At 33.5% G+C, this 16,785-nt stretch overlaps 2 protein-coding genes across 3 annotated transcripts; one reads left to right on the forward strand and one right to left on the reverse strand.

Moving 5' to 3' along the window:
- Positions 1-2,592: 2,592 nt before the first annotated feature.
- On the reverse strand, positions 2,593-3,946 carry LOC106688451 (RAB6A-GEF complex partner protein 2). The gene has a single exon (XM_014432919.2). It carries the CDS (start codon positions 3,792-3,794, stop codon positions 2,664-2,666), a length of 1,131 nt encoding a protein of 376 aa, XP_014288405.1. The 5' UTR covers positions 3,795-3,946; the 3' UTR covers positions 2,593-2,663.
- Positions 3,947-4,733: 787 nt separating this feature from the next.
- On the forward strand, positions 4,734-15,869 carry LOC106688452 (uncharacterized). 2 transcript variants are annotated; one of them, XM_014432921.3, is made up of 7 exons: positions 4,734-4,859; positions 13,386-13,485; positions 13,591-13,687; positions 14,087-14,175; positions 14,272-14,386; positions 14,521-14,588; positions 15,667-15,869. In XM_014432921.3, the coding sequence occupies exons 2-7, from the start codon at positions 13,387-13,389 to the stop codon at positions 15,679-15,681; spliced, it is 483 nt and encodes a 160-aa protein (XP_014288407.2). In that variant the 5' UTR covers positions 4,734-4,859; position 13,386; the 3' UTR covers positions 15,682-15,869. The 2 variants fall into 2 exon arrangements, with proteins under 2 accessions (XP_014288407.2, XP_066906186.1); XM_067050085.1 differs by lacking the exon at positions 4,734-4,859 and having other exon boundaries at positions 13,288-13,485.
- Positions 15,870-16,785: the final 916 nt, after the last annotated feature.

The following is a 16,785-nucleotide window of genomic DNA, read 5'->3' on the forward strand; positions in this document are numbered from 1 at the left end:
CTGAGAAAACTAATATTAAAAAAAATCTTCTTTAAAGTAAATATTACTCCAGTATTTAAAGTCCCGGGTTTCGGCACCAGTTAAGTATTGGCGAAAGCAAAATGTCAAAAAAGAGAAGAAGGAATAAGATCTAACTCGCTTGTACTGCTGTAAAACACTGACTTTATTGTGTTCGTTACATCTCTTATATACCCTCGATCAGCTGACTCGTACCGTAACTTTATATATATATATATATATAAAAGGATATATCCATATATTTCACTTAGCAGGGACAACTACTCAGTGCAGGCTGCTAGTGTTAGTATGTGGAAGTAGCCTCGAGTAGTTCTCTCATCTTACACTATGTTGGTTGCATATTGGTAGTGGTGGGGGTAGATAATGGTTGATCTTGAGGATATTTATGTTCACTCATTAATAAATTGATACAACCTTATTAGGTTAGTTTGTATTTTAAAGTGTTAATAACCTTAAAAAGTATGAATAATTATTGTATGTGCCATCAATGAATTTTAAAATGTCTGTGCAGCTATTGTTTGCTACTATCTGTTTTGTTTTTTTACTGAAATAGATTGGAGAAATATGTAAAGATTATAATTTGTGCTTTGTTCAGTTATTAGAATATCCATTAATTTGAAGACTTCCTTTTAGAATAGTTTCTTTTAGCGATTGGACCATATTTTAATGACAAATTTATGGTCGCTCTTTGTTAATTGCTCAGTATTATAAATTGTTTTAAGGTGAGCAGTTATTAACTGATTTGATTGTTACTTGAAACCAACAAATTAATTGCTTTGATTTAAGGATTATCATAAGTTGATATATTTATTAATTATGGTCCAAAGTTTGTCACCAAACCACAAAGTTGTTCCATTGAGAATGCTAATAATTCAAGTAATTTATAAATTAATATATTAAATTATGGCTTTTGATGTTAAAAGAATCTAGATTAGAACAAAAATATTTGGTCTTCCTAAGTTTTTTTATATTATTTAAGTTGTTAGCAACCAATTTCAGACTAGACCTTTACTAAACTAAAATAACCTTCAATAATTGATATCAAAATAATCAAATAGAACAAATGGATTAAGTAATTAAAATGTTTACTATAAATACATTAAAACAATTTAAACATATTAAGAATTTTATGGAAAATTTCTGTAACTCCATGATAGCCCTCCTCCCTGTTTGTTAAATGAGGGCTAAGTATCATAACGATATTGAAATAACTATTTCATAATGAACTCTTTCACCTCCTACAGCACAGTTTCAAGGATTTCTATTATTTTTATAAAGGCATATTATAGAATATTTTTTTGCATCTTATACTTGCTTGATATGTCAGCTAACCTTCCAGTCTAGCCAAATAGATTAGCTTCTAAATACGATTTAGAAACTGAAACTGTTTTATGAGTAAATATAAAAACTAAACTTGAAGGCAACATAGGTTTATTTGTTTTGATTTCTATTTTTGGAAAATTGATGATTGACCTTATGTGATATGGAAGAAAGATGGTTCAGGTGCGGTCAAAGAAAAAAAAACTCAAATAGTTGTGAAACTATTTAATATGAGCCAACATTATGCCCTACATTGCAGGGCAAAAAAAACAACACCTAAGTGATATAAAAGTAAAGGAAGAATTAAATAATAATAATAAAAGGTCTTTCTTTTTTATATTTATTTAATGACCCTCTTTCTGGTCATTTCTGACATATAGGGTAGTTATCTACATGGTATGATCCTATTCAAACCATGGGGAAGGGGTTAGGTCCAGTTTTCATTTCGTGGGACCACAACAGGCTGGATTTGAATAATCAGCCAATTCACTGCAGTAATAAGTCATTTAAAGTTGGTGCTTCAACTCACTTGGTCACAAAATATGTGTTAAATATTGTAGAACCAATGTTAATCAATAATTAGATTATTAATTAATAAGGGCGTTTTCTAACTCTCAAAAATCAACAAGACTTTGACTTATTTGAATTACTAGTAAATTCCAATGAAATTGACCTTAAAGTATGTCACCTACATCTGGGCGACACAGACCCCTAACCCTGAGTATCATGGCTATTTTTGTGTTAAGTACAGATATCCGATAGCCAATAACGGGAAGAAATAAAGAAACATTGAAAGTGCAACATATGGTCAAACGGTGGCCTGCTATAACTTTGCTAATTTTCAACAGGCCAAGAAACTAACTTATGAGGTTTTCATCTCATGTTTATTTATTTCATTTATAGTTTCACAGCAGTATCAGCAAATCTATTTGAATTAAAACACTATTATTTGTTTATGGTCAACTACCCACACCTTTATTATTATTTGTTTCAAGTGAAATAGAATCTCCAAGCAATAGAATGGACAGAACTTAATTGAGGAACATGAATAACCTTTATTTAGCACTAACCCTAGATCAGGTTAGAATAGGATTCCTACCCTCAAAATTCCTACCTATTATTCAGCATAAACTGAACAAATACTTCTTTTATCTAGACTCTTTTTCACTTGTGAAAAAAAAGGAACTACGGGTATATGGGATAAAGATATGATTTGTTGAAAATTTTGTTATGAATGATTAGGTTCAAAAAATAAATTATAACAGTATTTATTGTTAACATTTATTTAAAAAAATTAAATTCAGTATAATAAAAAATATGCTAAATCAAAAAACAATACTGTACTGTGGATGAGTTCTCTCTGGAGTGGGTATAGTTGGATAAATTTGAATAGGTAAGTCCCAAACCATTGTTTCGATCATTATTGATTCTGGTGCTTGCCAGGTGTCATCTGTTAGAACAATGTCAGTGGAGCCAGGATGCCCAGTAACAAATTCAAAATGTAACTTCCAACTCAAAGTGATCAACTCTGTATTGAATGCTGGTGTCGCATGCAAAGGTATGGGAAGATTTAACTGGCAATAATCCATATGAAGGCATATTTCATGGTGCTTACTATAAGAGATAACTGCAGTATCCTGTTTAAAATGATTCTTGTAATCCCCAGCAATTTTTTCTTCACTTTGTAATGTAACTGTCAACTGTAGGCAAGGTACAGTTGACTTGGAAAAGTCAAAAGTTCCAACAATATCTTCTCCTAAACGATAAGCTTGTTTGAACAAGCAAAACCTACCTACTTTGCCTCTGGTATTAGTGATATTATAATAATTAGGGCTCCTCCTAGCTGTGATATTCTGCACTATCTGTAAGGCTGGACCTAACTCGTCTTCCTTTTTATGTGGCTCCAAGAAAGGATTATTAGGAGAAAGATCTTCACTATCTTCACCGATATTACAATCTGCCATTCCAGCAATAGCCAACACACGTAGAGGCACTCTCAACAATTTGATAGGGCAATTCACACGTTGAGTACCAAATGTTATTTTATAAGTATATCTCACCAGTTTTCCTAAATAATGAGGTGGTGCTTCTGTAGGAAGAGCTTCAGTATATACAAAAGATTTTGATGTTCCAGGGAGTAATTGGAGATCACAAAAAATGATTTTGGGTTTGGTAGATAAAGCAATATGACCTCTTTCATTACTCTTATGGGGTCTTAATGAGGTGTCTACAGATGATGTAGGGTTTTGGTTGGAATTAGGGCCTTCCTTTGGAAACACAGGGTATTTTGAATTAGTGGAACATACACAGTCAATCTGTGCACTGGCCCAGGCCAAAGTTTCTTTGTGTTTTCTTTCAGATCCTTCACTTTTATTATGAAAGGTAATACAGCAGACAATATTTTCCCCAGGCGCATATACTGTCCCTCCGAGTAATTTGGCTGTTATTTCTATCATTTTCTACTAGCTAAAAAAAAATAATGAATTCAAATGAACGTTATTAGAAAACTCTACATGATACGGTATCTTTCATTAGGTAGAGATATAATAAAGAATTGTACATATTTATAACCAACAAATCTAGAACCTTCCGAACAACGTACTAGTTGAACAATCGATTTCATCTTTTTAAAAACATCGATAATGAAAATAGTTATTATCTTAAATTAGGGCGATGAGGTAGATAATCAGGGTACAGTCCAATTATTTCGTTTCATAAAATCTACTATAAACTGTAGTTTATAGGACTACTAATTAGCAAGCAAATCTTGATAACTCGACAGCAAATGTTACACGATAATAGCTGCGATAGTTGATAGTACTACCAATCTTATATAGAAAATTCTGATTGCACGACAGCAAATCTGTGTTATAGGACTGAAGAATGTATTTGCACACTACATTTTTTTATTATTAAATTATGAATTTATGCAATAAAAAAACCCTATTACTTCAAAAATATATTTATAACTTAATAACTACAAATAAAATTCAAATGAAAAACTTCATTCATAAAAAAAACATCAGACTTACATAAAATAAGTATTTGTACACTTTGGGTCTTATTATTATTTTTTAAAATTCAATATTAGTTATGAAGTCTGTTGGCATCTATTACCGCATGTAAACGTCTCGGCATTGAGTAGACGAGGTTTTTAATTAAATTCGTGTTCATTTGTTTTCGAATATTTTTATATATAATATATCTCAAATTTTCAATTATGTTTAAGTCAGGAGACTTTGGAGGGATATGAAGTTGTTGGCGAATGTTAAATATTAACCACTCTTTATTCACTATTATTTGCTTCGGATCATTATCATGCACACAAATATACTGATCCTGAATTACTAATTTGGCTGCACTGGCTAGCAGGTTATGGCGCAAAATCTTGAAAATAACCTTCTGCATTTAAAATCCTTTTAAAAGGCACGAGATTTCCTCACCTCCAAACATTTCAAGCCGAATTTTCACGGAACGGATACATCAAAATATCAGATAAGCATTTCACCGTACACCTTCAGGTACCAACGGTAGAAAAAGGTAGTATCAAATCTGCGTTATGTAACCATACGTTATTCAACGTACTCAATTCTGTTTTAGAGGGATCGGGGGAAAAACGAGATTTCCTACACCATTATAAGCCACGCATCCCTAAACCATTGCACTCCCACCTCCATGTTTTACAGTAACTGAGACGTTTTGCTTTCTTAATTATTCACTCATACTCCACATCGTCTTTCTGCAAACAAATTAAATTTACTCTCATCAGAAAATAGTACATTTTCTCCAAAACTGATGGGCTTGTTGATGTAATTCCTAGTAAATAAGAGCCTTTTTTTTTTGCGATTAGTTCCTCTGAAATAAGATTTCTTTCTCGGGACCCTGCTGTAAATTTCTTCAGAATTAAAAACATTTCTATTTGTTCTGGTGCTCACACAGACCCCAGGAGTAGATTCGACTATATTAGCTAGGGTACCTGCACTAACTTCTGGATTTTTATCGCCTCATTTTGATTTTTCTTTTCATCTTCTCAATACTTTCTTTGGACTTACTTAGGGCGTTATTGGCAATTGTGCCTCTTTCTTCAAATATTTTAATTATCTAACGGTAGAAAAAATAATACCTAACAAATCCGCTATTTCGCGATACGATTTTCATTGATTTCCAAATAATATAACTTTTACGCGAATAGTGGCACTTAGTTCACTTGTTCTTGCCATTAGGAACGGTTGAATTAAAACGAACTTAATAGATTGAAATATTTTATAGTACTGATAGAAAAGAACAGGATTATACTTAAGCATACAAACAAGAGCAAGTAAACAAACATAGTGTGAAAATACTTTTTTCCTGTGTGTTGTCTTGAAGAGGTGTCTCATGAGTGGAGCACCGTGAAGCAATGTGGGTCTTATCACTGTTTTGTAAATTTGGAGTTTCAGGCGTAACGAAAGTTGAGGAGATGCGAGCAAGTGGTGCAGCCTATAGGATTTGAGTCGGGCAATCTTGAGTCTCTCCTTGGCGTGATGAGAAAAAGTTAGATCACGGTCTAGTGTCACGTCAAGGTAGAGGACGGAGTTAGAGATTTTCCGGCCCTGTTGGTCAACTACAAATCTCTGGGGCAAGCTTCTCTTTTTACCTTTCTGAAAGGACATAACTATTGCGTCTGTCTTAGCCGGATTCACCTTTATGCCATCTTTCTTCAGGGCGTCCACTATGGAAGTGGCAGAAGCTTCCTGGGCAAGGGCGAGAGCCCCGTTTAGGACTGGCACTGGAGGCGTAGACCCCTATGTCATCAGCGTAGGCTGCAACCACTGCTTCCTTATGTTCTATAGACACAATCGGCGCCGTGAAGATTACAAAGAGCAACGGTCCCAGAACTGAGCCCTGAGGTACTCCGCAGGTGGTGGGAGCTGGAGGAGAGAGGTCTTCACCGACTCGTACCATGAACGATCTGCCAGTAAGTTAGCTTCTTAGCAGTCGGCAGAGGGTGGCAGGAATTGGCAGCTTCTCCTGGTGGGCTTCAAAGACAGCAGTAGTTTGTTCACCTGGCGATTCAAACCTCTAATAACCAGGGGGGGGGGAAAGCGCCCTCCTTAGCGCAGCCATCTGAATTATCAAAACTGAATCATATGGTTCGCGGAATTTCAAAGGCGCTGGAGCAATGGTGCGAAATTCAATTGACTTTATTGACTACTGAACAACTATTGTAAAACTTTGATGTGTAATTAAATAAAACAGTATTGACATAGAAAAACACTTCATATATAATACTTATTGACATAATTGTGAACTCTCAATAATCTCTTAACCTAACCATAACAATCAAACAAAACACTTAACACACACTGCCTATATCGTATCTTAGAAAAACCTCTCGACTGTTACCATTGATAATCGATACAAAATCAATACACTGTTACCATCGATAATCGACACAAAATCACTACACTAACCCTCCTCCCCCCTGGCGTGGAAGCGACATTATTGAGTAGGTAATGGGCACAATCGGGTGGCTGGGCGTTTAAAGATGCCTGACGGAGTTATAAGACTGGCGACGCGTGTGACACCTTAGGGTCCGGAATGCAGTTCAAGGACTCGAGGAAGCGGCCATTGAAAAGGCGGAAGGTTGTCGGTCTTTACAAGAACAAGAGAGCCCAGAGATAGTTCAGGGGAGGCGTCTGTCCAGCGAGATCGTTGTTGAAGATTGTGAAGATATTCAACGTTCCAGCGCTGATGAGTTTCCATCGGGATACACGGTTAGAGAGCACATCAGCAACGTCGCGCGCAGGCGTGGCATTGAAGGCCCGATGTTTAAGAATATGGCCAGGGGGTCAAGGCTTCTAGATCGTGAGAGTCCGGTGATAGGGCGCATAGTGGTCTGCTATTTATAACAGCTTCAACTTGGGTTAGTAGGATGGAAAATTCCTCGAAAGATAAAACCTGACTACCCATGATGTGTGGTGGATTTTATAACAGTTTCCCATAATCCTCCAAAATGAGGGGCGCTAGGTGGGATAAAATGCCATTGAATGCCTTCCGTGGTAAAACGCTGAATGATGGTCGGGACAGATAGTTCCGAACTGAGTTCCAGATGTACGGCTTTGGTGGAAAAGCATACAAAGGTGCAGATGTAAGCTTTGGTGACCTGGCAACCGCGAATGTGGGTGGAGTAAACGGAGTAAGGACTGGCATAGTTGACTCACACTTTCACGAAGGCGGAAATTCAGTCCTTCGGAACAATTCCCATTTTAGGTATCAGCGGTTGTGGACATATGTGGAAGCACTGATTGCACTTAGCGAGGAGATGGCGAACCACGTTTCTGCAATCTAGTTTCCAGACTCGCTGACGTATAAGGAGTGGGTGGCGGATGGGCCGGCTTGTAAATTGGTGACATGAGCATGAGTAATGATTAGCCGAGTGAGAGGGTGATCATTAGGGATAAGAGCTGGATGTTTGACGGCGAACGGTTGTGGCACAAGGTTCAGGCGTCTGCCGACGCGGAGGACTCCGTGCGGTTCAATGAATAACTGAATAACTTTGCCCTTATTTTAATGTTTCACTGTCACTTCATTGAGTCCCTGGTTCAAACATCCCCAACTGGTCTTTTGTCCTTATGTAGATGATTTGAACTTTTCATCTTTCGACTACATCTTTACTTTTCACAGTCAGAATTTTAATATTCACCAGGTTTAACAGTATTCGTTAATCACTAAATCCCCTTTTTTCTGGGTTTTTTCTTCTTCTTAGTACCAGTATATTTCTTACTTTTTCTTCTAATATTTCTTCATCTTTGCCACAAATTTCTGGGTCATCATTTAAAGCTTTTATTTTGTGCAAACTTTCTCGAATCTCACCAAGTTTCTGTCCCTGCTTCTTCTTGATGTCTTCATGTTTCTTAGTCTTTCCTTGCAGAATATCTGTCTTTTCCTTTTCTCTAGAGCCATCTGTTAATCTTCATGATCCTTCAAGTCTGCTATCTGCTATCAAGCTTTATCTGTAGATTTTCTCCTGTTTCAAATCTCAAATTGTTTTTCAGTCTCCTGCATCAGCTTGTTTTTCCATTTCTCTTTCATCTTTAGTTAAATTTTCATTATCCTCTTTACAGCCTTTTCATTTTTTACTTTTATTTCCACCAAATGCTTCACCAACTTCGTCTTCAAAATCTGAATCACAATTCAACTAACTTTTAAATAATTTTTTTGTATCTTCAACATAAGCTAATGAATGGTTTAGATGCTTTGGATCCACCACTGGATTCTGCATCAACACCAACTATATAGTCTTTAACAAACAGATGTTTCAGTGTCTTTTTTTATTTCTTTTTTTGGTTTCTGGTACATTAGTAGCATAAGCTTTCGCATGTAAATCAACTTTCAAGTTTACTATGTAAAATCCCTCAGATCTTTTTCCAACAATCAAGCTTTTAGCAATGTACATCACATCTTTCAGTTGACATTGGTCACCATTCATTTTGGTTGAATGGATGCACAGTTTTTAGCAAGACCTACCTCAGCATCAATAGGTGGCGTCTGCGACAATATACTTATATTGTTGGTCATATGTCTCATAGAACCTGAATCTAAGACCGATTCAGTTGGTGATTTACTGCAGCTTTCAGTAAGGAAAGAAGCTGCCGATCTTTTGTTTTTACGGAATAAACAGCCCGTCTCTAGATGGTTACAATTAACTTTTGGGCATTAGCATCATTTTGTATATAGGCATTATATTCTTTACTTTGCTGGATTCTGGGTGGCTCAAAATCTTTAGAAACAACCCGTTGGCTTTTAAGAAGATATTTATCTTGAATTTCCACATTTGGAAGTTCTCAGGTCCGTGGCTCAATCTGATGTATTTCATAAAATCTGTTGAGATCCATTTTATATTAATGCTTGCACTTAAATGTATTTACTGTGGGATGTATTTGAACACAAACAAACACTACTGAACTGTTTTACTGTCACTACAAATTTTAATTCCGCGAACTACCTGGGTCCATAATCTGTTGAACGCGGGGTGATTGACATAAATAAAATGTTTTTACTGTACTTACTGTTTTATTTGTTACGGTTAGATAACATAAAACGTTCTTACTGTAGTGAGAACAAACAACACAACATATACAACAAAACACCAACAACTCAACCTTTTACATTCCCAACAAATCAACTACCCCACGTACAAAAATCCTATTTCCTATAATTCTGTGGCCCCACGGTTTTATGATCTTCTTAAAATTCTTTAGCCTGATACCCCAATCCGTCCAATCACTCCCAATTCTCCCTCTGCTAAACTCAGCAACTTCTTCCCTCTTTACAAACCTTCAGTCACAATAATTCCTATGATATTCATAATTCCTTTAACCTCCGTGATCTTTTATTATCCTTCACTATCCCTGACCATTATATACTTGTTTCTTTTGATGTAGAGAGTTTATTCACCAACATTCCAATAAACAAAGTCCTTCTTATCGTCGAAGCCAACTGGCCATCCATTCCACCCCACACTTCCCTTAACCGTTTTTTCTATCTTGAATCCCTTCAACTCAATTGTAAATCTGGTTACCTTACCTTCCAGGGTCAGTTAGTTTGTCCAAATTTCAGGGCTGGCCATGGGAAATCCTCTAGCTTATTGTCCATTGATTGCAATTAATATTGTCCTAAATGATTTGCTTTATTTAGTTTGGGATACCACTCTTTCCAGTTGAAATTATTTTTATTAAAAAATATGCAGATGACCTCCTCCTTGTCTTAAATCCTGATAAAATCCCTGATATTTTGCAGAAATTGAAATTTTTTAAAAATAATTCCCTTCCTTTCCTTGTCCTCCTCATCATAACAAACTCAGACAACACCGAATCCACTGACTGGTACACCAAACTAACCTACTCAGGCAGACTTCTAAATTATCACTCCCAGTATCCTTACCATCGAAACATTAACGTAGCCAAAAACCTTATTCACCCAATTCAATTACCTTTCTGATTCCGATTTTCATGAAAAAAAAATAAACACATAACGCATTAAACAAATACTCTTAGCTAATAACTTTCCCCTCCATATCATTCATAAACTTATATACTACTACAAAAATCGTCTCACCATTTCACCTAATTCTTCACAACCCCTTTCTATCCATACATCCCCTCTCTTTCCGATAACATCCAAAATCTCTTACGTTCTGCTATACCTACTCTTCGTATTGCTTTTAGACCTCACAACACATTCTAATATTTATTTAAAACTAAAAGACTCTATCCCTCTTCAGCACCGATCGCATATCGTAAACCGCACCCCTAGCACCATCCCTAATTGTAATTCCGCTTACATCGGTGAAACCAAAAACCGTATCAAACAACACAAATATTCTGTTTCTTCACATAATCATTCTGCCTCAAAACTTTCGGAACATTCTCCTTCTTCAAACAAATCATTCCTTCGATTTTGACAAAACGTCTATACTAGCTACAGTTCGTGGCCATGACAAAAATTTCATCTCTGAAAGCTTCTATATCTAATTAGAACCTTCTTCCGTCAATTTAAAAACTGACAATCACAACTTATCATTAAGATATTCCCAAATAGTTAATTTATTAAAATGTGTTTTTTTTCGCTCACTATTTAACGTATTGTTTCACTTTTTAAACTTTTTCTAAAACATTTGTCGTCACCCTCTTATGCGTTTCCTCTTTTTAACAGTTTTAAAATATCCATATACTTATAACGCATTTTCATCTTCTTGTAACTTGGTCATCCTTGTAACGTATTTTTTAAACATTTTCTAAAACCATTTGTGGATGACCTTCTCACGCGCTTTCGTCTTTAAATATTTAATACTTTTTATTTTTTACCCACCTCTAACGTTTCCTTCAAAATACCTCGTCATCTTGGTAACGTATTTTTTAATACTGAGTCTGGCCGTTCGCGGCGGGGAGCTTACTTGGCTGTCTGATTTGCTTTTAACAGGTGCGTTTTATGTTTTATTCTCTTTTTTCCAACCTTTCTTTTAACCCTCTCCCTCCTTCTCCATTATTTTCTTAATTTTCCTTACCCACGTTATTAGTTATGTTCACCATATATTATTATTGTTATATTTTTTTGTATTCACTTCTTTTGTCTAACTTAACTTCATATTTTGTTTCTTTATCTAATATTATGGTTACATATTTCATAAGTTAAATATATTTTCTTTCTCTCAATTTTATTTTTTCTTTTCATAATTTTTTTTTTATTTAATATTTATTTATTGCTATTTATAACTGTACATTATAATACATTTAGTAAATCTGATCTAAGTTAAATTGGAGTGTTACAGGCGTGTAGAGAAACTACCCATTGGTAGCGCTCTAATGACTTTACATTAATTGGTCTCGTGGCCATTTTCTTTTCAGGCGCCTCGGAGGATTTTCAGGAATGGAAGAGGATGCAAGATTAGAAACTAGGGGGTTTGAGTGGTTAGAGAGTTTATAATGGAAGGAGTGATATCTGGTTCGGGCTAGATTGGTTACATAGGGAACATTAAGGTCTTAAGGTATGATTTTATTTGTGACAAAGGATCATTGAGGATTTTACGAAGGATTCCATAATTTTAATTTTTAAATTATTAATAAACTAAAATATTCATATTCCTTTGCATTATATGAATTCAATTTTTTATTTTATTTCCTTAATCATGTTATTTTTACTAACTTATTCATTTACCTATATATACATTTTTATTATTTTCCACTTCTTTCACCACTTTAATTTTATTAATTTCATTCTGTACAATTATTTGCTTTATGTCATTCTGTCATTTTATTTTATTTTTTGTATTCATTGGTTGTTATCTTAGTTCTTAGCCCTGATGAAGGCTAGAAATTCTGGCCGAAACGTTGGTACGATTAAATAAGTTACTTCAACTTATTTGTGTTATATTTTGACCGCAATCCCCAACCATCTTCTCCTCATATATTTTATTATGATCAATATTTTTAACTGAATTTATACTGTTTTTTTAACAAGTTTTAATTGTACTTTTCACTAAGGAACCTTTAAGTATTTTATTATTATTTAAATTCATTAAATAAAGAAAAGACAAGGTAGGCAAATACTTTCTTCGGTCACTGTACGCGATATAGTTACTGCAATAGCTTTTGGAACTACAAGCTAAATAGCTTTTGGAACTACAAGCTAGTTTAAAGGGTACCGACCTTCATTACTTTATTTGGATGCTAAGCATTTGTAGATATTTTTGGGGTGGCAAGTAGTAAACTTGTGGATTCGGCTAAAGTTAATGCAATAGCTGTTTATGAAAGATGAAACACCTCTCCTTTTGGTCGAATCCTAGATCCTAAAAATCAGAAATACTGAAGGCGAAATAACAGCTTCAGAGCTTACAATGATTTCGTGGCTTTCATTGGCCCATTTATTGAGTCAGTGGCCCCACTCAAGAGCTGGGGGGGGGGGGAGATTATTCTATTGAATCAACTTGGAGGTTTTGTGGTGTGCTAAATAAAAATATACCATAATTTTTACATGAAAAAAATACTTATTTGTCTAAAATGTAATTTTTAAAAATTTGTAGTTTTCCTTTAATCTATTCTTAAAAACATTTATTTTGAAGAACCATGCCGGTAAATTTTGCCAGACTCAAGATGTAAACAAAAGCAGTTTAATTGTCTTTTTTAATCTCAACTTCAAGAACCTATTGCATGTAAAGTTTGGACATGTGTCGAATTTTTTTCAGTGTAGTCTCACCAAAAAAAAGTTTGATTGAAATCGATTTCGTCTTGAGAAATTTTGTTTTGTTTAAAAATAATAAATTTGTTCTAAATTAGCGATTCGCCTAGGAAGTGATGTCGAAAAAAGGACGTATTTATCCTAAAAGGATGACGTATTTCCTGTAAATATATAATATTTCACATCCTTTTTCGGGTTACTCTATTTCCGGGGAAATTATCAGATGTGATGAAACGGAAACCGATAGTGACAGGATTTTGAAACATAAATTCAGACTAGGTGTTTGAAAATTGTGTACTATTTCCTAAAATATGAATGTTTTCTAGCAGAATGGAGAATAAACATTTTGGCAGGCCCCGTCGCACAAAACCCATGTTCATTGTACTTTTGTTTTTGTCTTCTGCTTACCATTCCATCAGTTTTATAAATGTAAGTTTTACTCTAATTAATTTAGAATATACTAATTCTGATAGCTTTTTTGGTTACTAAAGAGTTTTTTTTTTAATTATCAATTGTAATATTGATCATTCATAGGCACAACCTGACGACTATTCTCGAAAAGCATCCTCATTCAAAACCAATTTTATGGAATCATCAAAGTATTGTTCTAACATTTACAACACATCAGTATGTAAGTAAAACAAATATTTAGACTATAAGTAAACATTCATTCTCAACCTATCTTAATTGAACGTAAAATGTATATGAAATTAAACATTTGATTTGTTGGTTAGATTTATAATTTCATTTCAAAAAGATGAAATAGGTACCTCCTTAAGGAGTATCAATCTTTGACAGAGATATTTGTTTAGTAATTTTAATACAATTACCAGTTATAAAATGTGTTAGGGAATAATATGAATATAAAAATTAACCATTCAGATTGTTCTTTGTATAATATAGATGTACTAATTGTTAAAGAAATAATTGTTTCCTAACTATTTATTTGTTTACAACTTTAATTTGCATTTTAGCCATTAATCATACGTCATTCTTAATTACTGAATTCTTCATTTATTTAAAAATTTAGTTGATGTACTGCCTTTGTTTGGACAGAGTGATAATGGCAACTTAGAAGCCAAATGTTTCCTACTTTGCCTTTTACAGAGATATCAAATGGTAAGGACTTTTATTAGAAGATTAATAATCACATTAAAATTTCGGTATTTCTTTTAATTTTATTGTTAAATTAGTGGAATACTTTTTCTCTTTAAGATAGATAAAGGTGGTGCTTTTCACAGAGATAAAGTGGATAGATTCCTGGATTCAATGCCTGATTCTAAGTTTAAATCTTCTTTGAAATCATTCAAAGAAAAGTGCCTTAAAGAAGGTAAGTGTTTGGAATCAGATTTAGTAAACAAAAAATCAAAGATAATCTATGTCACTAATTATCAATATAGTTTATTTCCTTGGTTAAACAAAATCATCAGGTGGTTTTATAATAAAAAAGCATCTTAATTACAGATTCACAAAACCAATGCCAAAAGGCTTATAAATTCTCGGCATGCTTTTACAATAAGGGAATTGATAAGGTAAGCTTGTGATAGTACCTTAGTGACATTATTATTAAGTACTAATTAATTAACTATATATCACAATTTTTTAATAATACACACAATAAATAAGAGCTGATGAAGAGTTTTGCTATGAGAGCATCAGGCTTCTGGGATTGCTGACAATCATATTAACCACCTCATCCATGGTTGCATTCTTTAATTTATTTTAAATAAACATTCTGAGATTATTAAAAGGGCAAACTGTAATTTATATTAGGAAGTATGGAATCTAAAAAAAGGTTCTTTTTTATTTGTTTCCTTCATTATTTTTAGAGATAAGTATATGATGAATAATTGAATCTAACCTTTTTTTATCGAAAATTCAACATATATCCATCTTGTCCTTTCAAAAGTGTGGTTGTGATTTTGTGATCCATGAAGATGTCAACTCAACAATGTCACCTTACTGATTATAGCATGTTTCCAGAAAGAAATCAACTTTTCATCAGAATATTAGATTTTCTGATAACAAATTAAAGTGATGTTAAAAACAGGATAGTGTACAGTAAGAAAAAAAAAGTGACAAACATAAAAAAATGCTACAAATTATTTAAATATCTGGTTTGTCCACACACAACTTTCCCAAACCTTTTTCAGGGCAAAACCCCCAGTTTGGAGGGAAAATAACAAAAAAACAAATAGTACTTGAGTATTTATTATTATTGAGCAAAACTTAATCCATGTCCTTCTTGATTTAAGGTGTGGTCAACCATCAACATTTAATAAAATTTTGTTAATTTCAAATTAATTAGAAAAATTATATATTTTTATAAACATCCCTGTTTTTATTTAATTTATACTTTAAATATTCTTAATATGTTTGATATGGCCTGTTATTTACCTAAAAATGTGTGAAGACATAAAAGAATAATTTGATTGCCTCTCAGTGCTGCTGAGTTGTTACTCCAGTCAATGTTTCAACCTAATTAAGTACCATCAGCAGGGCTAAAGTAGAGAATACAATTTTGGGAAATGGCTCACTTTACAATAAAATATTTGAATTATTGATGTAATTTTGAACAATACATTTTGATACTTGTAATTTTTGTTGCAGAAACATGAAAGTTAAGATATGTGTCAATGGATTGGAAAATGTAGTAATTATTAAGGCTCAAGCAATTTTAATAAAATTTCACATATATAACATCATGTGCCTAAAACTTAATTCCATTGTGAGAAATTTGTTTTTCTACTTATTGGATTTTTTTTTATTAAACAATTATAATGTAAAAACAGACAAAAAAGTTTTTGGCTATTATAATCTCTACAATTATCCTTTTTTTCTTAGATTTTAACCTTACAGCCACCAATTATGTCATTGTTAACAAAATTTAAAATCCATTTTCAACTGAGAGGCAAAAGATGCTGAATTTCTATCATAGGTAAGATTTTGCAACAAAACCAATTTTATTCCGCATGTTATGGACAGGTTCCATAGGAAAATGTTAACATAGGCAGTACTGGCAGACCTTAAAACTAGGGATGCGACATTCATGTTGATGTTTTGAAGCCGTTGTTTTTTAACTTTGATGTTTTACGTTTGTCCCAATTTTTCATTTTTTATTTTTTTTCCAAAAGTAGCTAAATGAAATTATTTTTGGAACAAAGAATCCGACACCGACTACAAAAAACATCGATGTTTAAAATATTATTGCTTAATATTAAAATATCGTTGCTTACAATACATCATCCAAAAACCATCGATGTTTTTGAATAACTATTTCAGAAACATAAGGTCTGTTCCAACAATCACGCATTTTACGGCCTGTCAGAAGTGGTTTTTGAAACTAAGAATCCGATATCGACTACAAAAAACATCAATGTTTTTGAACAACTATTTCAAAAACATAAGGTCAGTTCCACAATCACGCATTTTACGGCCTGTCAGAAGTGGTTTTTAAACAAAGAAGCCGACATCGACTACAAAAAACATCGATGTATTTTGGGTAATGTATTGTAAGTAACGATATTAAATATAAAATATCGATGTTTTTTGTAGTCAGTTAAGGTGCATTATCCCCTTCCACCATTATTGTATTTATATCCCCCTGTTACAGAGCTGAGGAAGTCATTCAGTTATTAGAGTTGTTACTTTGTTATTCGTAGTAATAGTGTAGTAGTAGTAGTAGTAGTGCATTTTTTGTAACTTTGATACCAATCAAGTTTTTTTAAG

This window comes from Halyomorpha halys, unplaced genomic scaffold (assembly GCF_000696795.3).
Source record: "Halyomorpha halys isolate HHAL.00 unplaced genomic scaffold, Hhal_1.1 Scaffold1129.1, whole genome shotgun sequence".
Taxonomy (NCBI): Eukaryota; Metazoa; Arthropoda; class Insecta; order Hemiptera; family Pentatomidae; genus Halyomorpha; species Halyomorpha halys.